General features: G+C 45.3%; 1 protein-coding gene across 1 annotated transcript in view; it reads right to left on the bottom strand.

Annotated features, from left to right (window-relative positions):
* Nucleotides 1–24,975, bottom strand: part of PRSS55 (serine protease 55) — a 54,108-nt gene that overhangs the window by 26,141 nt on the left and 2,992 nt on the right. Inside the window, 1 exon segment of the mRNA XM_028494242.2 lies at nucleotides 23,697–23,778. Coding sequence (XP_028350043.1) covers nucleotides 23,697–23,778 — 82 coding nt within the window.

Here is a 24,975-nt window from a genome sequence, read left to right as displayed (position 1 = left end):
CCAAGTACTTGCTATGGGACCTTAGAAGGAGTTTCTAAATATCTCTGCATTTCTGTTTCCCCATCTGTAAAATGGCCATATTAGGGTTATTGTGAGGGTTAAATATGCACAAAGCTCAGAGAACAGTGCCAGACACTGAAAATACCAAAAATTTGTTAGCTGTTATTATTCCTAAATGTTTATGATTCTGCTTCTTAAATTTACATTTCCCCATCCCAAGTTGATATTATCATATGTTATTTCCAAAAAGTTTTATTTTCATCTTTTACATTTAGATTTACAATTCGTTTGGTTTCAAATTTTGTATACAATATAAGGTAGAGTTCAAGATTAACTTTTTTTTTTTTTTTTTAAAGAAAGTAACCATAAAGAACCCCCATTAGGTTATCAGTGGATTTCTCAGAAGAAACTCTACAGGCCAGGAGAGAGTGAAGTGACATAGTCAAAGTGTCGTAAGATAAAATATGCCAGCAAAGAATACTTTATCTGCCAAAGTTATCCTTTAGATATGAAGGTGAAATAAAGGTTTTCCCAGAAAAACAAAAGCTAAGGGAGTTCACCACCATTAGACCCGCCTTGCAAGAAGTGCTAAAAGTTCTTCGTGCTGAAATAAAAAGATGCTACCTAGTGACATAAAAGTAAACGAAAGTACACAATACTCTAGCAAAGGTGAAAAATAGTCTGAATTAGAAAACTCTAACTCTATGTTAGAATGGTTGTTAACCACTTATAGTATAAAGGCTAAAGGAAAAGAGCATTAAACATAACTATAGGTACTAACATTTCTCAACGAATTCACAGGACAAAAAAAGGTAAATTGTGACATCAAAAATATAAAAGTCAAGGAGTAAAAGAGTGGAAACTTTATAGGAAAATGAAGATTAGGAGCTATCAGCATAAAAAGGACTGTTTTATCTAAGAGATGTTTTATGTAAGCCACATGGTAATCACAAAGCAAAAGTCCCAAAAGTAGAATCCCAAAGCATAAAAAAAGGGGAGACTGAGCAAATCCCCATGGAAAACTACCACGTTACAAAGGTAGATAGAAACGAGGGAAAAAGAATGAAGATACAAAATAACCAGGAAGGCAAACAATAAGATGACAGTAGTCAGGCCTGTGCATGTGTGTGTGTGTGTGTGTGTGTGTGTGTGTGTGTGTGTGTGTGTGTGTGTGTGTTTTGGGGACGTTGATAAAGATTACCTCTGTTACTTATTATCCATGTAATTATGTTAACAGTTAAAAATACACTCCAAAAATGTTTTCTTCTTCACCTCTGTCCCTCACATCCATGATACTCAAATTGTCATGTGTCATGTATGTGAAGCTTCTGCACCATATATTATTGCCTAGTATGTTATAGCAGCTCTTGAGGGATGAAATTTGTGGTTATTATTCCACATGTACATTTACTTGCAGCCTGGTTTACTTCTGATGCACCCTATTTCTAGGGTGCACACCATTAAACTCCTAACTAAAGCCACGGAATTCATGAGGTCCCTCACCATTGATGGGTCCTGGGGTCGCCCTCCTCACCCTGCAAGGCTATCAGAAGTATCGCCCAGCTTGTCAGATGACTCTCCACAAATTGTGCCCACAAATTTGTTTCTCTTCCTAAATAGGCCCATAACTCTTCACTAACTTTGCTGTCTAGTGCTTTCAAGCAAGTGATATTTTAACACTTTTATTTATCCTCAGCAGGAAAGTTGGTCCAAATTTCCTAGTCCATCTAACTGGTTCCAATTTTTCAATGCTATTATGTGTCTTTATTTTTTTCTTTGTCTCTGCTAGTTCCTTTTTACTTCGTCCTTTTCTCTTATTTCATAATGTTCCACGTTTTCTTTAATGTCCTTGCATGATACGCTTCTAACCTGTTTCTTCCCTCCTGGCAATAGCTAAACAAATGTATTATTCATGTGTATTTTGTACGTTCTGTTTCTCTTTTTTTGTAATATTTTTGCATGCTTTTAAAAAATTTATTTATTTATTTATGGCTGCGTGCAGGCTTTCTCCAGTTGCGGCGAGCGGGGTCCACTCTTCCCTGCGGTGCGCGGGCCTCTCATTGCGGTGGCTTCTCTTGTTGCAGAGCACGGGCTCCAGGCGCGCGGGCTTCAGTAGTTGTGGCTCGCGGGCTTCAGCAGCCGTGGCTCACGGGCTCTAGAGCGCAGGCTCAGTAGTCGTGGCGCACGGGCCCAGCTGCTTGGCGGCATGTGGGATCCTCCCAGACCAGGGCTCGAGCCCGTGTCCCCTGCATTGGCAGGCGGATTCTTAACCACTGTGCCACCAGGGAAGACCTTTTGCATGGTGTTTATATATTTCTGCTGGTTTGCTTTTAACTTGGGGCCAGTTGCAGCAGACCTGCCTTCCACCTTACACTGTATAGATAGAAACTCATTGCTGCCTTTCCCTTTTTATATAAGCCTTTTCATAATCTTTTCTCTTTACCCAGAGGGCTGGATATTGATAATTTATAATATCTGTTCAGTCTGCCTGAGGAGAGTGGTGAGGGTCTTGAGATCACGACCAGTCTAGATCTGGAGATATTTTATTGGATGCTTTCCCTCTGAAGGGGACCAGGGCAGGGGGTGAAGTTCCAACAGCTCAAATAAAATCTTTTCATGTGTAGGGGTATCCTTGGATTTCATGAAGTTCTTTCCTCTTTGTGGTAATCTTCTTGGAACCCAACGCCTTTCTTACTTCCTGAGTTGGAATGTATTTTTTCTCTGCAAAGATAGCTCTAGTATCTGCTGTGAAGTTTAGCTGTCGCTGACCATTAAGAAGACATGCCAGGGACTTCCCTGGCGGTCCAGTGGTTAAGACTCCACGCTTCCACTGCAGGAGGCTCAGGTTCGATCCCTGGTGGGGGAACTAAGAACCCACACGCCCCATGGTGCAGCCAAAAAAAAAAAAAAAGCCATGTCAAAGATGGGTGAAGGAAGTATCACATGGTTGGTTGTCATCTCCAGACTGTTCCAGGAGAGGTCAAGTAGCTCAAAAGAAGCAACTCCCTGTCCTTCCCTTCTCCTGCCTGGGCCACAGGCTCTTGCCCTCTGATCTGTGGATAGCAGTGAGATTCTATGGATTTTTTTTCACTTTGTTTACAGTATTCTGCACTGTGAGGAACTCTAGAATAGGCTGTGTATATTACTTCTCAGTGTCTTCTTTCATTCTGATAAAATTATAAGGCCAGAGTCTGAATATCCTCAGTTTGCTGCATGAGTGTATTGTGTGAGTGAGTATGTATGAATGTATTTATAAGCCATCTTTCCTCCAAATTATTTTACAGTTATTTTACAGTTCCAACAAAGCAACAGGAATATTACATCTTAAAACTCAAACCACAAACCCAATTTTATTTGAAACTACTGAGTTTTATTGAAAATAGCTAAATATATTAACAAAGAGGCTGAGGAATCCAGTAGACGGTGGTGGAGCTCTGATAAATGAGCATTTGCATAAGGGAAGTGGAATAGAGATGCATTCCAGGGCCTGAAAACAATTGGGGATGGGTTTCAGGCTGATGCATCATGGAAAATGCACAGCCAATGGAAATCCTTGATGGCAAAGTGTCCTAGGATTTTATGCTCGTAAGGCAGAAAAGTAACAATGAGTTCTCATGGAGTCTAGTGTAAGGAAGATATATAAAGTGTATGTTAGACTAGAGAGGTTGCATCTTTCAGTACAAAGGGCTGTGTCCTGAGAAGCAACCCTGAAACAAGAATCCCAAGTGCTACAGTGGCCAGAACTATGTAATGAAGGCCAATTTTCAGTGATTCTAGAACCAGAATGCCTGGCTTCAATTCCTGGTTCTAGCACTTACTAGCTGTGTGGCCGTGAGAAGGTTACTTTACCTCTCTGTGCCTCAGTTACTACTGTGAAATGAAGATAATAATATATAGAACCCAACTCACGAGTGAGAATTAAAGGAGTTAATACGTATAGTATAAAGAACTTAGAACAGTGTCTAGTCCACAGAAAGTGTTAGCTGTTACTGTTGTAATGACCAGGTCTGTAGGCTCCTTGAAGAAGATGCTGGGCTAGATTTGATGGATAGTCTATGTGGAAGGACTGGCATTGAACTAGGAATGAGTAGACCTGGGTTTGAAGCCCAAATTTGCTACTAAGGTCATACATATATCTAGTTGCTTTTCAATAAATATTTCTTAAGTGAATGAATGAATGAATAATTGATAGCTCTTCACCACTATTCCAGGTTTAACCAGTTCAAGAGAGAGAGTACAGGCTGTTTCCAAGGTTCATGGCTACCAAACCAAGACTTTCTGATTCGATTCCCTAAACCAGATGTCCAGAGCACAACTTGAAGATCTAAAAAGCTAAGATTGAGACAAATAACAGAAAATACTAAACAAAATCATGGGTAGTGGACCCTTGTACAGAATTCCTCCAAAAGGTTGTATGAGCTGAAATTATAAAGTGCTCAAAACATTTAGGAAATGTATAGCATTTTTGTTCACTCGTTTATTCAACAAACATCTACTGAATTCTTAACACGTTCAAAGACTGTGCTAAATATTAGCAATGCAAAGATGGCAAGATATGGCTTACATCCACCACATATTTCTAGTCCAGTCAGGGAGACATGTCAACAGGTAATTAACACAATGTGGTGAGTGCCCTATTGAAGCATTTTCAAGGTGCTTTGGAACTACAGAGCAGAAAATAACTGTTGAAGGCTACGTAGTTTCCCAGGTGGATAAAGGATGTATCTAGGGCAAAGAGAAAAGAACTGCAAAGGCATGAAGGCAAAGAAGAAGGTCATTGTGGCCCCAGATGTGAAAATAATTAAGGATGACTCAGAGCACAGCCAAGGCATTGGGGAGTAGCGGGAAGTGAGGCCGGAAACGTAGGTGGATCACGCCAGATCACCGAGGGTCTACATGTCATGCTGAGGATTGGGACTTTGCTCTGTTTAGGGTCATTGGAAGGGGCCATCCCAGGGTGTTGAGAAGAAAATGAGCAAGGTCATGTTGAGGTGCCAGAAAGAGAACTGAGACAGCCACGTGCAAGGTACAAGGTGGAGAAAGAAGAGAGTGAGGTACCAGAGCCCACGATGATAGTAAGAAGACCATCGCCAAGGTCCTAAAAAGAGATGCTGAACTGAAGCCAAGACAGGAGAAGATGGAGGCCAGGACCGAATCTGCCCGGGGTCAGAGTCTGGGCACGGGGGAATGTCGGGGTGGCAGGGACTGTGTGGAAGAAGTGACAGCTCCAGGGTGGGGAGAGAAGATCTGCGGGCAAGATGGGCCAGAGCTCATTTATGTTCCCTGTATACCCGCATTCACCCGGGGATGAACTGAGGGAAAAGAGAAATGTTAAGAACAACTGACTTGAAGTACAATATTCTGACAGCGGAGGAGGAGCAAAAAAAAAAAAAAAAAAAAAAAAATGACAGTGCCAGTTTCTGGAAAATGACATCTCCTAAAATAAATATCTCATAATTTATTGTCATAAGCTCAGTGTACTCAGCCAACTCTTTTCATTTCATTTTAAACATTTTGTCAGCATTAGACAGGAAGCGAATGTTGATCATTTGTTCACATGCTCCTAGTTGTAGAGCTCTCATTAGTGATTTGAGCAAAATACATTAATTCAGCCATTGCAACCAGTTACCTGACATGTTCTTAAACGTGGTGGCAACAAACTCAGAGGACTGAAATAAAGTCTGAAGGATTCAAGCACTGAATTCTGATCTACTTTAAATCTCCGAAGATAAGAACAAACATTTGTCTCAGATGCTGTATGGGAGGCCGCCAGAGTATATAGAAGGATGCCTACCACTGAGTGTCAATGTAAGAAGCCAACCTGAAACAAGCCTGGGGTATCTGGAAGAGCTGTGCTGAAATATTGCCGTGTATTCTCCCAAAACGACCTTTGGAGCTTGTGACGGGTGTGTATCTGTACGTGTGTGCTCACCTGAGAATGTGAGAGACTCTGAGGGGGTGGGGGAGATGGTGCGGAGGAGAGAAGGAGGTCAAGGGCAAAGGTGAGAGAAAGGGACCCTTCAAACTGATTTATGTATTTAATTTAATTTATTTATTTTTGCAGTTTAAAAAAATTTTATTGGAGTCTAGCTGATTTACAATGTTGTGTTAGTTTCTGCTGTATAGCAAAGTTAATCAGTTATACATATACATCTATGCATTCTTTTATTTTTTTAGATTCTTTTCCCATAGAGGCCATTACAGAGTATTGAGTAGGGTTCCCTGTGCTACACAGCAGCTTCTTATTAGTTATCTCTTTTAGATACACTAGTGTGTTACATGTCAATCCCAATCTCCCAATTTATCCCTCCCCCTCTTATCCCCTGGTAACCATGAGTTTGTTTTCTACATCCGTGACGCTACTTCTGTTTTGTAAATAAGTTCATTTATACCCCCCTTTTTTTTAGAGTCCACATATAAGCGATATCATATGATACCTGTCTTTCTGTGTCTGACTTACTTCACTCAGTATGACAATCTCTAGGTCCGTCCATGTTGCTGCAAATGGCATTATTTTGTTCTTTTTTATGGCTGAGTAATATTTCAAGTCTGGATTCCAAAATTCAGAGACAATATGAAAACCAGGGGCAAGGGATGAGCTAAGAAATATCCACCCTGAATCAACTGAAGAAGGCCACTGGGTAAACTCTTCCTACGAAGTATTGGATGAGAAGGATTAGAGCAAATGGTACTGCTGGTTTGGCTAAGGAGGGACCCCAGAGGTTACTGATGTTCTTATGCCATGTCAAAGGTAACCATGACAGATGGACATGGGCAGACTCCTTAAAGAGAAGCTCCTCTAATAATTTTTTGAGCAAAGGGAATGACTTTCTAAGCACCTAAGGGAAAATTTATAAAGGAAAAGTTTTGACCCAGCAACACATTTTAATTTCCTGAATGTCAAGACAAAAGAAATTGACAAATTGGGTAATTACAGTTTTTTTTTCAGATAAAGAATTACTATCCCTAATATCTAAATAGCTTTTTACAAAAAGTTAGTAAATAGCATACCTCAGCTCCATCCACACACCTGCCCCCCAGCCACCTGCACCCAGGAAGGATGCTCTAGCCCAGCTGTACTCTGGAGGGGTGTTTCCTGCGTGTGTAGTCATAGGGACTAGCAAACGTCTGCCTTCTCTTGGGGTGCAAAGTGAGTTGTGAATCCCAACCTTGCGGAGGGACTCCCCTGCCAGGTTTGGTCCTTCCTTTCTTCTTGGAGTCCTCTTGACCCTTTGTAGTTACTCCTCTGTTGTAGTTTATAATTCTTGATATTAAGCTCTCCCTGTTCCAGTCCTGCATGGTTCCTGTTTCCTGAATGGACCCTGCACATCTTTGGCACTTCTCCGTTGCCACCAACACTTTCACAGCTTCTGATGGATCTCCACCCTGACCTCCCCAGATCTCACAGCTCTTCCTGAATGTGAGGGACAGACAGTAAAGGAGGTTTGTTTGGCTGGTGTTGTCTGAGGTCTATCCCCCCTGCACCAGCTCACTTTACTCAGCTCCATCACCGGTCTTAGCTAGGAAGATGCTGGGAATACGGGATAAGAAGGATTTCTCAGTGCTTCTCATGTGCAAATGGCTCTTTCTTTTCCCTTTCAGATGAAGCTCCATGTGGCTACAGACCCAAGTTTTCAAACTCAACATTGGTACAAGTTCATGAACTGTTTGAAGTCCAGGAAGGTGAGTTCCCATGGCAAGTGAGTATCCAGATCTCTCGGAAACACCTCTGTGGAGGCTCAATCATACATCGGTGGTGGGTTCTGACGGCTGCACATTGCTTCTCAAGAACTCTGTAAGTTCCCGACGCATTGTCGTAATTTACATCAGGTCTCCTCAACATATTGTCTGGGCTGGGTAGCTTAGTGGGTTAGCGCACAAGGTTTGTGAAGCCATGGGCTCTACACCAAGTGTGTTCCCATTGGCTTTGTACTGAAAAGTATCTGCTCTACACCTATTCTCTCCTCTGAGGTTAACCATATCCAAAGGTTGGCTGCTAGTTGCAACTATGCACCCAGTATTGGAAAATCAGTACAAAGTTTCTCTTCCCCTGCCTGCCATCTGTATAGACAACACATTGTATTCATTCATCGTACACACCCAGGCTACCGTGTGCTGTTCTAAGTGATGGCGATATGGTGGTTGACAAGACAGTCAACACCCCTGTGGTCAAGGAGCTCACAGTCTGTTCCCACTACCTTTTGATGGGGAAGTCTCCCTGGGCTGGCTGTTCACTAGCTCAGAGTTCTGCCTGAGTTTAGACCCCTGGCTCCTGCCACCTACGTATGGTATGTGCCTTCCCTTTTGAACCCACAGAAAGCCCACATTTAGGTTTTCCTGGGCTAGAGAGCATGATGCTTTGGAAGACTCAGGTCTGAATTTTGGCCTCACTACTCTAGCTTTGTGATTCTGACCTAGCTCCTTCACCTTCTTCTCCTGCACCTTTTCTCATCTGTAGCAAGACAGTAATGCCGTCCTCAAATAAGTTATGTGGATTAAATTAAATGAGATTACACATGTAAAATCCTTAGTAGAAACCTGGAACACAGAAGAATCTCAAAACATGAGAATGATGGTAATTTTTTTTTAGTACCCAGAAGCATTGTAGAAAGAAAGTTTGGATTCTTCCTTCCTGGGCTGTTTTCTAATCGCATCTCCCCAACTGTTTACCATCGGATGAAGCTCATGTAGACCACCATCCTGAGATAACTCTGAGACAGTGATTCCCCAACCAAGCATAGTCATCAATTACTCTGATCCTTTCCCAAGGTACCAGGCTGGCCAGACAAGGATGTGGGAGTGGGAGGAGGAGAAGGCCAGAAGCTCCTCTCGGGTCAAGGTTGTTTCCTTCCTACAAGATGGCACTTAGAGGTGTGCCGTCTTCCTGGTTTCTCCATTGGCCTGGCAGAGACTGATTCAGAAGTGGGGCTGTTCTGAACGTCTGTACAGGAACAAAGCATGGCTGTGAAGAGGTGGTGGGGTCAAGGAGAAAGGTCATTCCAGGTTCACCAGCCAGGGGCTGGGGTGAGGGTTTGGTAGGCTGCTTCCAGAGGGAGTGAGCTTCCCAAAAGGAAGTAGAAATATCTATTATACCTTGAAATATATAATGAAATAATTATACCACTCACCATAATGCAGAATCAGTGGGAGCCCTGAGCTTGTTTTCACTTGCCACTCACTGATAGGTGTTTTAAATTTAAAAAAATCTTTTAATTTTTGGCTGCGTTGGATCTTCATTGCTGTGCGCGGGCTTCCTCTAGTTGCGGCAAGCGAGGTCTACTCTTCGTTGCAGTGCACAGGCTTCTCATTGCAGTGGCTTCTCTTGCTGCAGAGCACAGGGCCTAGGCATGTGGGCTTCAGTAGTTGTGGTTCGCGGGCTCCAGAGCACAGGCTCAGTAGTTGCGGCGCGTGGGCTTAGCTGCTCTGAGGCATGTGGGATCTTCCCAGACCAGGGCTCGAACCCGTGTCCCCTGCATTGGCAGGTGGATTCTTAACCACTGCGCCACCAAGGAAGTCAACTGATAAGAGTTTTGATATGAGTCTGCAAGCAACTGACTCTGTGCGGTCAAACCTCCCTGATAATGATAATCTGTATTTGCAGCCACTCCCCAGCGCTAGCGTCACTGCTTCAGCTCCACCTCAGATCATCAGGCATTAGATTCTCATAAGGAGCGCGCAACCTAGACCCCTCACATGCGCAGTTCACAGTGGGGTTCGTGCTCCTATGAGAATCTAATGCTGCCGCTGATCTGACTGGAGGCAGAGCTCAGGAGGTAATGCGAGCCATGGAGAGCGGCTGTAAATACAGATGAAGCTTCGCTCGCTTGCTGGCCGCTCACGTCCTGCTGTGCAGCCCGGTTCCTAACAGGACAAGGACCGGCACTGGTTTGTGGCCTGGGGAGTTGGGGATCCTTGATGTAGGGAACAAGGGCTTGAGCTCTTGGAGGGTAGGTTGTAGGAACTGAGAACCATTCACAAAGAATGGACACTTAATGGGTTATAGCCTCATAGAAAGTGTGGGCTCAGAGAAAAAAATCCTCTGATGAAAGGAGACTAATTCTTTGTTTTAGTCTCAGCAATAGAAGGGGGAAGAACTCTCCTTAGAGAAATGGCAAACATGACCCTACCCTCAAAGGTGTCTAAAGTTCAAAGTTAACCATGTACATAGATCAAAAACACCAAACTGAAAATTTAATTTAATTTAATCTCTCAAGAGATTCAAGAAAGAAGAAAAAATCTTCTCTAGAGACATGTATCTCCAGCATAGGTAGGGCTGCCAGATAAAATACATGCCATAGAATTAAATTTGAATTTCAAATAAACAATGGAAAAGGTTTTAGTATAAATATGCAGCATAACATATTTGAGAAATACTTATACAAAAAGTATTAGTTGTTTACCTGAAATTCAAATTTAACTAGGTATCCTGTTGTTGTTTTTCTCCTAATTCTGGCAACTCTAACCATAGTTCCCTACATATTCCCATAGATTAAGTTCAGTAAAACATGAGTCCAAAATGTAAAATTGCTAAACTCATATAGGAAACAGCCATCATGAGAAAGTGCAGGAAGAATATACATCTAAAGACTTCAGCCATATAAGTTACTAGATAATAAATATAAACAATTATATTTCAAAAAAGAGGGAACTGAAAGCTTGACACTGAAAGCAAAATAATGTCAAAAATGACCAGGCAGAATTGAAAAAGAATCAAACAGACTTTATAGAATTAAGAAATATAATCAGTAAACCAGTAGATGAATCTGAACAAATTACCCAAAATGCTAAAAGAAGACATGAGAAATGTGAAAGGGAAGTTAAGAAATAAGGAGGGTAGATTGAAAAGGTCTAACATATGACTACTGGGGTTTTAGAAGGAGACAACAGAAATAATGGAGAAAAGGAAATGTCCAATAAATTAATGACCAAGTATTTTCCATAACTGATGAAAGATATGAATCTTCCAGTTCAGGTAACCAAAAATCCCAAGGAGAATTTATAGAAATATATCTCTAAGCACATTTTAGTGAAATGGCAAAACAACAGAGAGAAAATCTCAAAATCAGCACATGCAAGAGAGAATGTACTTATAAAGGAACATTGAATTGACAAACTTCTCAACAGCAACAATGGAAGCCAAAAGATATTGGAATAATACCACATTTAAATTGTCTACACCAAACTATCATTCACGTAAAGCAGATTTTAAAAATGGTTTATCAGTAAGAGGTGGGCGGAGGGTACGGGTGGTGGGTGCAGTTGCTTTTCACCGGCCCGGAAGGGGAACTGCGCGCTTGAGTTGACCAGGGGCTGAGCATTTCAGATCTGCATGGTAAACCTGGTGCACCGCCATGCTGGCTGCAAGACTTGTGTGTCTCCGGACACTACCTTCCCGGATTTTCCACCCAGCTTTCACCAAGGCCTCCCCTGTTGTGAAGAATTCCATCACAAAAATTCGATGGCTCTTAACACCCAGCAGGGGATATGCCGCCAAGACAAGGATTGGAATTCGGCGTGGGAAAACTAGCCAAGAACTCAAGGAGGCAGCTTTGGAGCCATCATTGGAAAAAATATTTAAAATTGATCGGAAGGGAAGATGGTTTATTGCTGGAGGGGCTACTGCTGGCCTTGGAGCTTTGTGCTACTATGGCTTGGGACTGTCTGATGAGATTGGAGCTATTGAAAAAGCTGTAATTTGGCCTCAGTAGCCATGAACTCAAGGAGATAGCTTTGGAACAATCATTGGAAAAAATATTTTAAATTGATCAGATGGGAAGATGGTTTATTGCTGCGGTTACTGCTGGAGTTTTGTGCTACTATGGCTTGGGAATGCCAATGTCTAATGAGATTGGAGCTATTGAAAAAGCTGTAATTTGGCCTCAGTATGTGAAGGATAGAATTCATTCCACCTATGTGTACTTAGCAGGAAGTACTGGCATAACATCTTTGACTGCCCTGGCAGGGAGCAGAACTCCTGCCCTCGTGAATTCATAAGAGGGTCTTGGGTGACAATTGGTGCAACCTTTGCAGCCATGATTGGAGCTGGAATGCTGGTCCAGTCGATATCATATGACCGGAGCCCAGGCCCAAAGCATCTTGCTTGGGTTACTACATTCTGGTGTGATGGGTGCAGTGGTGGCTTTCCCAACCACTGGACCGCCAGGAAGTTCTGGGATTTGAGGTTTTAAAGTACACTAATTCATCTTAATCCATCCAAATATTCCATTGCAACTTCCTTGGTCACCTTCTTTCCCAATTAATCACCTTTCATGTAAGCACCTAAAGAAGTCGTGAATTCAAGTTATGTTGTCATTCTGCTACCTGCAGGAAGAACTCTGGGCCTAATTTTTGATACAGTAGATGAGAGATTCTTTTAGGACAGTTGTAGAAACTTCTCTGGGCCTTAGATGATGCCTTTGAGTTGAAAACGTAAAACTCCAATATTATTGTTGCTGTTTTTCTGGTAAACTTTCCATTGCATTCGGTGACAGTAGCCCTTGTACTTATCTCTTCCACCAGAAAATTCTACTGCAAAACCCACTTGTTCTCCTTTAATAGGATTCCAAGAATGACAGGTAATAATTTGAGAGACTGTTTTGACACTGCATACCCTGGACTCCCAGAATCGCATTTTCCGCCAGTGATGAGGTCATTACTGCCTTCAAATCAAATCAAGCCTGACAAGAAATCTTCGATTCCCATCTTTGCAGTTGTATTTCCTGAAACCACTTTCAATACCAAATAACTGTATCAGTCAGGATTCTACCAGGAAAATAGAAAATACTCTATGTATCTCAAACTGAAAGGGATATAGTACATAGAGATGGATGCTTACAGAACCATTAAAAGGGTTTGAGTGCAAAGCCCAGGAAAAAGAGTTGCCTGCTTCGAGAAGCTCTGTAAGCCTCAGTAATCATAGGAACTCACTGCTAATGATCTTATTATTCTCTTCAGCATTAGAGTAACAATTTGCCAGAGGACATCCAAAGTTAATGGCAAAACCTCACAACCGTCTTCTGCTGGAATCTGCATGCCCGTGTACAGTGCTAAGGGAAGACAATGTTTCTGTCTTCTGCCTCCTAAAACTCGCCTGAGAATCTAAATTTGAGGCCTGTTGGGACTCTGAGCAACGTGACCAGCTTTCAGCATCTACAATTCTTAGGACAGTTTAGAAAGGCAGAGATGGGGCTAAACATCAAGATACAATATCTGGCACGCTGATAAACTAAATGTGGAAAATAGACGAGCGATCCCTCAAATAGTCACTATGAGAATTAAGAGAGATAACACCTGCAAAGTCCTAAGCACAGTATATTATATATGTGTAACCTAAGTGCTTGACATTTTGAGTTTCTGGTTGCTGAGCCATCCATTTTGAAAGACATCCGTCCTGAATAAACATATTGCCAGCTGTATGACACAGCCACTAGCAAAACAACCAGATAAGGAATCAGGCTTGTGAAGGTCCTCACCCATGAAGGTCCCTTTTCCAGAAAGCCCCGGGTAACCTACATAACTGCTTGAGTGACCTATCTCTTCCTTCCTGCGCCCTCATTCCTGGTCGCGTGCTTTAAATTAGTCAATACAGAATGAACTTGTGAGACCCTAGAGACCCTACCTTCAACCCTAATAAAAGCAGATCTCCGGGTCTGTTATCTCTCTCTTTCTCTCTCTCCCTGCAGCCTGGCTGTGTGGCCCCTCAGGTGTGCTGTGTACCCTCCAGGACCTGTGAGGAATAAATCTTGTTCCTCAAAGTTCCCTGATGGTTTTTGCTGAAGCACATCCTGCAATCCTAATACGAACCACAAAGGCTGGTCGAGCCACACATTGGGGGAGGTATCCGCGGGGGCTGGCTGCAAGTAATATGGTCTGGACGAGTGCCACCAGCGTTCCTAGCTGACAGCCTGGCTATCAATAGGCTGAGACCAACACATCACCATGAAAAGCCTTACTGGGCAGCTGGCTGTCTTTACCCGTCCTGAAATAAGAATGGCTCACAGCTTTCAATTCTATTCTCTGGGAGGGAGCACGGGATGATGCTGTGCAGTAATTTTCCATTTGTCCCCATTTTACCACTACAAATGCACCGGCCGTCCTTCCCTGAGTCCCGGGAGGCTGGCTCCTAAGGACCGGTCACCTGGGGGATCCTAAATGTCACGTGGCTTGCCCTAGGCAATGGGAGGCACTGGCAGGCACGAGGTAGGAAGGGAAGGGGTTGGGGGTATCTCTTCCCTGTCCCTTCTGGTTGGGGCCACTGTGCTGCCAGTGGCAGGGTCCCTCCCTGACCCAGTTCCTGCCTGGATCTCTCCTCCGTACCTGCCGTTCTCACTGGATTCCAGCGACTAGACTTTCTGCCCTTGTCCCTGTGCCCGAAGGCTGTGGCCAGTCTCTGAAATGCCCGCCTTCACTGGGACACTTTACGATCGATGCCCACAGCTTGCTGTCCCTTTGTGGAATTCGATTTCCTTCGGGGACCCTCTTGAACCTCTCTGCTCAAGGCCACCTTCCTAAACACCCCGGGCCTGAGGCTTTGGAGCCGTCAGCCTCCTTGTTTCCACCTCAGTGGGCTGCATGGAAATTCAGAAAGTCACGACAGGGCTCAGAGCAAGGTCAGGCCATGGATTCACGCTGGACTCAAAGACTAGACCCACCCGCTTTTCCTGGCAGATGTGCGGACTCCCTCCCCATGAGCCAGCGGGCCGCCAGCAGACAGCAGTTCCCGTACTGGGGACATGAGTCCGGGGTCCCAGCACACACCCCTGTCCAAAATGGAATCAGCGAGCCCGGGTCGAGTGTCTGCTGCCTTGCGCTCAGACACCCCGAGCAGCCTGTACCAGGAAAGAATTAGGGCACAGCTGAAATCCAAAAGGGAAAGGAAACGGGCTAAGATCCACGGGGAACAATGACTAGTTCTTCATCCGTCTCCTGCCCCAAATAGCTCCGCTCTCCTTCCCCACTGGTGTTTACATGTGTTCCTTGCCTGGCAGCAGATGCCACCAGGCCTTAAACTGGGTCACAGAGGGTGGTGAGGAGCTGACCAGGCCCTCAGGCCACGTCCTCCCCTGCCCTCACTCCCCAGAGGCTCCAGCCTGGAGCGGCAGAGCCCGGACCCCAGGTGGCCCCTGCCCTCCAGGGCATCCTGGCAGGGTCCCTGCTGCCCAGAGCCACAGGCGGCGAGGCGGATCCTCTGTCCAGCCTCTGAGGGGGCAGAGGGGGCAGCACTGGGTGCTGCTGCAGCCTCCCCGGCCCCTCCTGCCCTGCCATCCGCTCTCACCGCAGCCGGGCGCGAATCCCCTCAGGGACCCCAGCCTCCCCAGGGCAGCCGGGGAGCCGCACGGCCCTGCTGCTTCCCCTGGAAACAGGGTGGCTTCACACAGACCCACGGGGCCCAAACCAGGGCTCCCGACACCCACGGGGGCAGAGGTGGTGTAGAGGGTAGAGCATAACTTACAGTCAGGACCAAACCCAATCAAACCCAACCCGGATTTCAGACCCCAGCGCCCTGGGGCACACGAAGGGAGACGGTTGCCCAGAATAACCCAGCAGGGAAGTGGCCGAGCCCGGGCCCCAAGGACCACTGCGCACCCCCAGCCGCGTGCCTGCCCCTCCCATCCTGACCTCCTGGCCCTCCTCCTTCCCAGGATCCCTGCGCTTCGGGACCTGATGGCGCCTTTCCCTCCACAGGTTCTGTCAGAGCACGGCTTTGGCCTGATCACCACCGACATCCGGGAGGGACAGACTTTCTACTACGCAGAGGATTACCACCAGCAGTACCTGAGCAAGATCCCCAACGGGTACTGCAGCCTCAGGGGCACCGGAGTGTCCTGCCCGCTGGGTATTTATTATGGACCCAGAATTCACATGTTGGAACCCTATCCCCCAGTGTGACTGTATTTGTTGATGGGGCCACTAAGGAAGAAGTTAAGGTTAAATGAGGTCATAAGGGTGGGGCTCTGATCCTATAGGATTAGTGTCCTTACAAGAAGGCATAGCAGAGTGGTCTCTCTCCCTCCATGAGCCTGCACTCAGGCCATAAGAGGACACAGTGAAAAGGCAGCGTTCTGCAAACCGGGAAGAGAGGCCTCACCAGGACCCGGGTAGGCTGTCACCTTGATCTTGGACTTTCAGCCTCCAGAACTGTGAGAAAATAAATTTTTGTTGTGTAAGCCAGCAGTCTATGGTATTTTGTTATGGCAGCCTGAGCAGACTAAGCCAGAATTAAAAAGGAATCTCTCCCCACGTGGTCAGCCCTTGAGATCACAACAAAAACACTTTCAATAAATCAGGCAATTCTTTTGTGGTTCACAGTGGCTTTTTGAAGTGCACAAAGGCATTTTTAAAAAGTCTGGTTTTGACATATAGTTTAAATTTAGTAAATTACCTTTTTAAGGGGTATGGTTCCATGAATTCTGACAAGTGCAAGGTGGCTATGTAACCACCACCACAGTCAAGACACAGAAATTTTCACCACCGCAGAAAGTTCCCCGGTGCCCCTCGGAACCCATCCCCTTCCCCAAGTCCCAGCCCCTGGTGACAACTGATGTGCTATCTCTGCCCGTCTGTGCATCATACTGCAGGTAGCAGTTATCCAGCTTCTTCAACTCAGCAGAAGGCACTGGACGTTCATGGTTATAGCATGTGGTCTGCAGTCAGCGGTCTGCTCCTTTCTATTGCTGAGGACTATTGCTGCTGTCTGGATGGACCACCGGCTATCCACTCGGCTGACAGACATGTAGGGTGTTAGTTTTTAGGACTTATGGATAAAAGCACCATAAACATCGTGTACGGGTCTTGGTGTGGACATGTGTCTTCATGCAAATGGTATTTTGATAAAAATGTGAATTCATATGCACACACGTGCTGGGAGATTTTGGGGATTCTTTGGGATCGGAATGAAGATCATGCATATGCCGTGTTATCCTGTTCAGAACTCTGGGGCCAGCCATGTAAGCCACGCGGTTAAGCCTGGTGACCTTGGGGATTCTTTATCTATGCCCCGTTCCACCTCATGTGAACACGTGCCCTCCAGGGCCCCAAAGTTCGCACACACTTAGAGCTGCAATGAAATGTTTCTCTCTGCTGAGCTCAAATTCATGTTGTTTTCTAAAGAACAGAGATAAGGAGTCTGCGTCTCCCATTTCAGGCCCCCTTCTGGCAGAGAAAAGATATGCTAGGTTGATGATGAATTCTAACGCTTTGCTTACGGCCATGAGATGGATGGTAAATGCTTGTTATGTTGAAACTCCACATCGAATGACACGAACTAACTTCCTAATATTCATCTGCTTTTCGCTTATTCCAATAGGATATCCCCAAGAGCTTTAAAAATAAATTGTAAAGCCTTAAAAGAGCTAGGAACAGACAAAGTCCCACAGTCATTTTCCCTAAACTGGAAGTCCGCTATGCACAGAATCTTGGAAAACATTTACACCTACAGCTCTTGCCAATCTTTAGTAATAATACTTGTTCTCCGCACACCTGTCGCATCCATGGTGCTTTCTCATGAGGGTATGTCTGTGGCTGTAGGTGGGGAAGACTGTATTCAGAGCCGAACTTTATTTAATAAATTGGACCGTCTACTGCTCAGTCTTGCACATTATTCCAACTCAACATATTAGTTTGAACTATTCGAATTTGCCGGTATTAGACCATTTTTGAGCTACTAAACCAGCAACTCTATATGGTTTAACTTAAAACTCCTACAGTTCCCACACCTTTGCACACATTTTCTGCCCGCCTAGAATGCTGTATTCGTTCCTTAGGGCTGCCATAACAAAGTGCCACAAACCGGGTCGTTCAGAACAACAGAAAGTTATTGTCTGGAGTTCTGCAGGCCAGAAGTCCAAAATCAAGGTGTTGGCAGGGCTGTGGCCCCTCGGAAGGGAGGGATCTGTTCCAGACCTGTCTCCCAGCTTCTGGCAGTTCCTTGCCTTGTGGCAGCATATAACTCCAGTCTCCACATGGCACCCTCCCTGTGTGGGTTTATGTATCCAAACTTTCCCTTCTTGTAAGGACACCGGTCACAATGGATTAGGGGCCAACCCTGCTCCATATGACCTCATCTTAATTGATTACATCAGCAATGACCCTGTTTCCAAATAAGGTAACATTCTGAGGTAGAGGTTAAGACCTGAACAGATGAATTTGGCGAGGACACCATTCAACACATAACGTATGCCTTCTGGCCCTTCCCTAACATCATCTCTCTCAGTGGATTGACTCAGCCCAGACAGGGCTTATTTCTTCCTCTAGAGAATCTTCCCTGGTGGCCTCTTTCCCCACCCACCACACACCTGTGCTCCCTCCACACTGGGCTGGGTGCCCCTCTGCAGCTCCCAGTGATACGCTTGTCCCAGTGGATTAACGTGGTGTCTCTGCTCACATGTCTCTCCCAGATTCTAGGAGACGGAGAACAAATATTGTTTATCTCTGCATCCTTCTCCAAGCCTGGCGTATAGAAAATGCTCCGTAAAGTGCTAGGTCACCTAGTGGATGAACAAATGAATGAAATATATGAACAAAAGCCACCCTGCAGCCCATCTATGCATGGGTTTTGTATTTTATGCACGTCTTATTCATAGAAACGGCTGGTCAATGTGCCTTCGTTTTCTGGAAGACATGAAATTGGTACAGAACTAAAATCGTGGGCTTGGTATTTGCCAGGTCCCAGATACACACACTATCTCACTAATCCAACAATATATTGATGTAAATATTATGATTATCCCCATTTTACAGATGAGTAATCTGAGGCTCAAAGTTCAGGTCCCACTGGTGATGTGAGCTCTCTGCTGTAGGACTTTGAGTCTGTGCTCGCTCCGTTGTATCACCTGACTCGTTTGGACCAGCAGCCTCAGGTCCCTTCTCCTGAGGAAGGCCTTCAGCTCTTTTTTCCTGATGCATTAGTGAGTCTGAGATGCCCTGGTTTGCAGGAGCCCAACTGGTGTGGAGTCCTCCCGCTCCACTGCCTCTGGCCCTGCTTCCACACTGACCTCCACGTCCCAGAGGGTTGGCTCATGGAATCATCAGGTCCTGGTCCAGGATGCCTCCTGGCTGCCTTGTCTGGACGGCACTGGCCCCACCCAGTGCCCTATTGTGACCTGGGCATCAGGCTGGGCTGTGAGACTGCAGACACAGAGAGCGAGGCCCTGACTCGGTGTTGCTGAACTGAATATGTGCAGTCTCACCTGAAGCTCCTCCATCGACTTGAGTAAAGACCAGGGCCAATGACAGGACGGAGGGACACAAGAGCGGCGCTTCTGCGCTCAGTCGCCCTGCTGCTGCCCTGGGCACACAGCGGCCTGGCACGTACGCCTCCCACGGTCTTCTTGGGTCTGTGCCTCTCTGGGGTTCCCTCTCCTCGGCGGCCAGGAGTATCACCTGGGGAGCTTGTTCAAAAGGCCAAGTTCTAGGATGCTGTTTCTGTAGTACTGGGTGGGATCTGAGGAAATGCACTTTTAATAAGGCCTCTCACTGTTGTGGCCTCTCCCGTTGCGGAGCACAGGCTCCGGACGCGCAGGCTCAGCGGCCATGGCTCACGGGCCCAGCCGCTCCGCGGCAGGTGGGGTCTTCCCGGACCGGGGCACGAACCCGGTTCCCCTGCATCGGCAGGCGGACGCGCAACCACTGCGCCACCAGGGAAGCCCCCACGGTCTTCTTGGGTCTGTGCCTCTCTGGGGTTCCCTCTCCTCAGCGGCCAGGAGTATCACTTGGGGAGCTTGTTCAAAAGGCCAAGTTCTAGGATGCTGCTTCTGTAGTACTGGGTGGGATCTGAGGAAATGCACTTTTAATAAGGCCCCTCCAGTGGATCTGATGCTGGGGCCCCTGGACCAGACTTTCAGAGCACTGCTTCCCACACACTCCCAACTTTAAACTTAACATGTGGAGAAGCCGTGTGTGCGTGTGTATGTGGGTGTGTTTGTGTATTTAACATCTATGTTAGGTACCAGAGTTTTCCAGAGTGAAGGGCCAATGTAAGTAAACCGTCTGAGAGGGGTACCTAGCTGTCCATCTGGAGATGCTAACTAGCCACGTCCTGCAGCTTTAAGGCCCTGTGTGATCAGAAAAAGGAAGGTCTCTGCTGCTTTCTCTTTGAAAACATCCTGAAGGATCATGTGGAGGCTAACTGGTCTAATGCAAAACATAAATAATATAACCGTAATGAAGGCAGCGTCTTAATACCTACTATGGATTCATCTCCCTGAGGCCGGAGAATTTATGGAGCCTCGTGCTATGCTGTCAATTTGCTGGTTGACAGATATCAAACCTCTATCACGTGCTGGGAGCTGTTTTAGGAGAGAGATGTTTTATATCAGAGAATGACATATTCAATTCCTACCCTTAATCAGTTTTGCTATCTAGCGAGGCGAGGGAAGTATTAAACATAGAAATGAATAGATAAAGAAGTTAATTCCAGTTCCTGTTAAATGGTATGAAGCAGATGAAACAGGCTAATGCGATGGGAGGTCTGCAGGTGGGAGTTGACCCTGTTCTAAGAGGTGGTCATGGAAAGCCTTCCTGAGATGACAAGACTTGGGTTGAGACCCATCTGATGAGAAGGAGACGTATTTCCAAGCAGAAGTGACAGCAAGTGCAAAGGCCCTGAGACTGAGTGGGCGGGGTATGTTTTAGAGGCAGAGAGGCCAGTAAAGTTGGGGCAGGGTGAATGGGAAGGGGCCACTGGAGAAAGACGGGCTCGTAAAGGCACAGTGAAGACTGTGGATTTTATTCTGGTTACAGTGGGAAGCCATCAGAGAGTGAGAAATGAGAGGTGCTTGAGAAAACATTCTGGCTGCTTCAGAGAATAAGACTGTGTAGGAGTGGGGATGCAAGAGTGGAAGGAGGGGGACAAGTTAGTGGGCAGGACAGGATGACGGCCTGGATGGGTTTATAGCAGGGGGGATGGAGAGGATGCCTGGTGAAGGACATTGTTTGGTAAAGTTGATGGACCTGACCGATACACTGCTCGTGGGGAGTGAGGGAAAGAGGAGACGTCAAGGATAACTCTTGCCTGAGCAAACAGACGGGTGTGGTACCATCCATAGGACGGTGGAAGGCTTACAAGAAAGATGTGGAGTGGGGTCGGGTTCCATAGTTCAGTTTGGGCCACGTCAAGTTTGAGGCACCTCTTAGACGTTCTTGTGAGATACCGAGTAGGGCAGTTGGTTAATGGGTTGGGAGCTCAGTGGAGAGGCCTGAGAGGGTAAACGTGAGCGCATCTGTATAAAGATGATACCTGAAGTCTGGCTAGGATGAGATACTCTAGCCAAAGTGCGTAGAGGAAGAAGTGGTCTGAGGATTAAGCCGTGAGTTTTGGAAGAGGAGGTGGATTTGGCAGAAAAGTATGAGAAGGAATGGCCACTGATGCAGGAAGACGACCAGCAGGTACATCCTCCCACGGAAATGTTGCCCAGAGATGACCCCAGACTGAACCAAAAGTCCTGGGCAAAACTCAGACTTCTTTCTCCTTGGTCCCAACTAGAATGAAACCAAATGTCACCCCTCTAAATCAATGTGACATGAAGAAATAGGCATTAGACTGTGTTAATACTTATCTTTGTATTAAAGATGAGGATATTGAGGCTCAGAGAGGTTAAATCAGTGGCTCCGAGTCACACAGCTAGCCAATGGGGCCAACTCAGAACTTCTGACTCCAAATCTCTCTCCTTCCCTCTTCACCGGGTGCCCTGCCAGCTAGGAAATTTCCAGGCTAAAACCAATCCTTCTGCAGACTTGAGTTGTTTCTCCAGTCATGCTTCTCTTTCTCTCATGGTGACCAATATATTGAAAGGGTCTTTTGGGGCAAAAAGAATTTCTGAGACACCCTGATGGTGCAGGCAAAGAGAAAACACTCAACTAAAAAGCTGAGATGACACCTCCCTATCTTAATTTGTTTGGTCACATCTCTGGGTCTGGATCAACCAGTCACTTGGCAAAAATCTACAGTCTGCAGTGATTTCATTCCAGTGGGATTTGCAAGGGAAGATCTCTGAACTCCCTCACCAGGAGTTTGCTCTGTAGTGCTGGCGGACCCAAGACTTCATTTGGTTTTTTATCTATGGACTATATAAACCCCTTAGGCTCCCAGGAACTCTCCTAAGATTCACAACCTTGGGTCTCTTATTCTTCCAGGCCAGCCCCAATTCTAATTTTCAACAAAGTTGAGCCATTGAGCATGTAAAAATATAGAAGAACTTTTGGACTTGCATAAGACTTTTCATGTAAATACATTCACGTTTCAATCTGCATGACCACGGGCAGCCTGACATCAATATCAATACAGCATTTAAACTGTTGTACTGAAAATCACATACCTCTTAAGGAAAAATTCAGAATAAGGAAGCTAAAGTTTGCTTCAATGTTTATATATAAGAATTTTAGTAAAAATAGTTATGTTTTATATTAATGTAATTTAAGTAAAAATGTTTCCCCCTCGTAATTTTAAACTGTAAAAGTAGAGTATTTTAGAACCGGGAAAAACCTTAGAGATGATTTTATTGAGTCCTCTCATTTTAAGGTGAGAAAATTGAAGAACCTAGAGGTAGCCTATTCCACTATAGAGAATTCTATGAAGTGTACTTTTATATTGAAAAATATACAAATATACATAGGCTCCCAGGGACTCCCCTAAATTAACCACAGGCCCCGGATTGTCCAGGTCACCCTCAATCCTGTGTAATGTCCAACAAAGTGGACTGTAACAATATGGCAGAATTTTTATACTGTAAGATATTTTCATGCCAACATATGGTTTTCACCCACTGACACTGGATCTGAGCAAGTCTGAAACCACGTCTTTAAGAAAACCCTGCAGAAGTCTGAAGGCCCGTCCTTTTAGGTTCCCTATAATAAGGCTTCCCAATATGCTAGTTACTCACCTCTGAACACGCTCCATTTGTGAATGCTATTCTTACACCTCGAGCCCCCAGACCAACGACCATCAAATGCTACATTCTAGGAAGTGGAGTGCTTATCGGTCAGGTCATCTCATCAGCATCTTGGGGTTGATATTTTCATATGAAAAACTTCCAAGTCAAAGCTCCTCTCAAAACCTCGAGTTTGGGATCTATTATTTTTTTCGACTGGAGTTGCAGGACTTTATTTCTAGTCCTTGTTGAGTTCAGTATTGACGGTTCATGCCCAGGATTCAGATGTGATCAGATAGTTTTCGATCTCTATTCTGTAATCTATTAAATATTAGCTCTTGCTCAGCTTTGTGTCACGCATTACTATGCACCTTTTGCCCCAAGTGTAAGACGGCTTTCTACCCATTTAAGTTTTAAAGGCGTCTGTCAGTACCAGCTTGGCTTGGTGTCCCTACTGCCGCGCCAACACCTCCAAACCGTCAGCAGAAAACGCCAACAGATCTTGCTTTCTCTTTTGTGTTGAACATCTTGTTCTACACAGAGGATGGCAGACTGCCACTGCCACCAATCAGATAGCTCTCCAGGTGAAACCTTCTTCCCATCTCACTCAGAAAGCCTCCCTTCCAGGATACGGTCAATGATCAATGCTTTAGATGTAATATCTCAGCCAGTTTGATGTTCGCCTTAGAGAGAAATCATCCAAACCGCATCCCATCATTTTAGCCAAATAAGATTCTCAAAGAATTGACTGGATGATTTGTCAAAATATAGACATACCGTGCAAGCTACGAGCAAGATGAATAAACAACTGGGCTTTAGAACCAGACACACCTGGCCGAAAAATCCCCATCTGTCTCTTGTAAGCTGAATGGCCTTCAGCAATCACATGATCTCTCCAAGACTGTTTCTTCATCTGCGAAATGGGGATAATAAACCATAGGTCAGAGGTTTGCTGGCGTTATTAAGTGTCTCTCACACACACAATACGGAGATTGACTCATGGTAGGTGCTCAGTAAGTGGCTATCATTATGTAGCAAAAGATTAATATATGGGGCTTTTAAATAATTAATCCAATTTGACTACTAATCATTGGTAACTCTGTTTAAATTTTCACAGCTTATTATTTTTATTAAGTATTTAAAAAATTTTCCAGAGATCCAACATTGTTTTATTGTATATGAAGTCCAAGATTCCCTTGTTGGCTCTGAAAATTCAACCTTCTCATCTGAGATTGGGCTGCAGGTTCCTTACAATGCGGGGTCTTCCTTGACAGGAGCAATGGGAATGCCTCATAGAGATGACAATTGAATGGGGGAACTAGACTTTAACAGTTTCACAAATGCTTCATCACTGCTGTTAGTGTCCTGGGGGGAAGGTGGGGTGTTGAGTAAGAAAGTTATACTGAGGGTAGCTGGTGTAATCTTAAAAGGCAAGGAAGGAGCTAAGATCTGAGGGATACACAGGAACTAAATAGGCAAAGAGGAGCAAGACAGATGAGGGAGGAGCCTGTCTTTCTGGCAGGAGCATGGGGAGGAGCCCCGAGGTAGGAAGGAGCAGAGCACTTCCGGGGAGCTGAAGGGCCAGGGGAGTCGCAGGAGAGAAACCCAAAGGCAGAGATGAGAGGCAGCGGCGGTGGTGACTGGTGCTGGTGCCCATGTGCAGTGGTGGCGGTAAAACGTGTAGGGATGAGTGGCGTGATTGACGGTGACGTGTGGCGGGGACGTGCATGGTGGCGAGGCTGTGTGGGGATGAGGTTGTTGGCTATATGGTGTGCGGTGATGGTACCATGTGTGCTGTAGAGACGGTTCGAATAGATATACCTCTCCAATTAGACTCTTCTGTGAAATATCATGAATGTCATTGACTTTTCTCCCCAGGTATAAGTATGGTTAACACTTAGGTAGTTTGCCCAGTGGTTGTGGGAACAGACTCCAGAGCCACACTGCCTAGGTTCAGATCTTAGCTTAGTCATTTATTAGCTGTTGGTCTTGGCCAGTTGTCCTAACCTTAAACTTGCCTTTGTTGTCTACCCTTTAAAATGAGATGATGATAATTTCAACTACCTTGTGAGGTTTGTACGAGAATTAAATTAATTAATTTAGACAAAAC

The sequence above is a fragment of the Physeter macrocephalus genome, chromosome 9 (assembly GCF_002837175.3).
Source record: "Physeter macrocephalus isolate SW-GA chromosome 9, ASM283717v5, whole genome shotgun sequence".
Classification (NCBI taxonomy): Eukaryota; Metazoa; Chordata; class Mammalia; order Artiodactyla; family Physeteridae; genus Physeter; species Physeter macrocephalus.
This window is presented reverse-complemented; position numbering and strand designations above follow the sequence as displayed.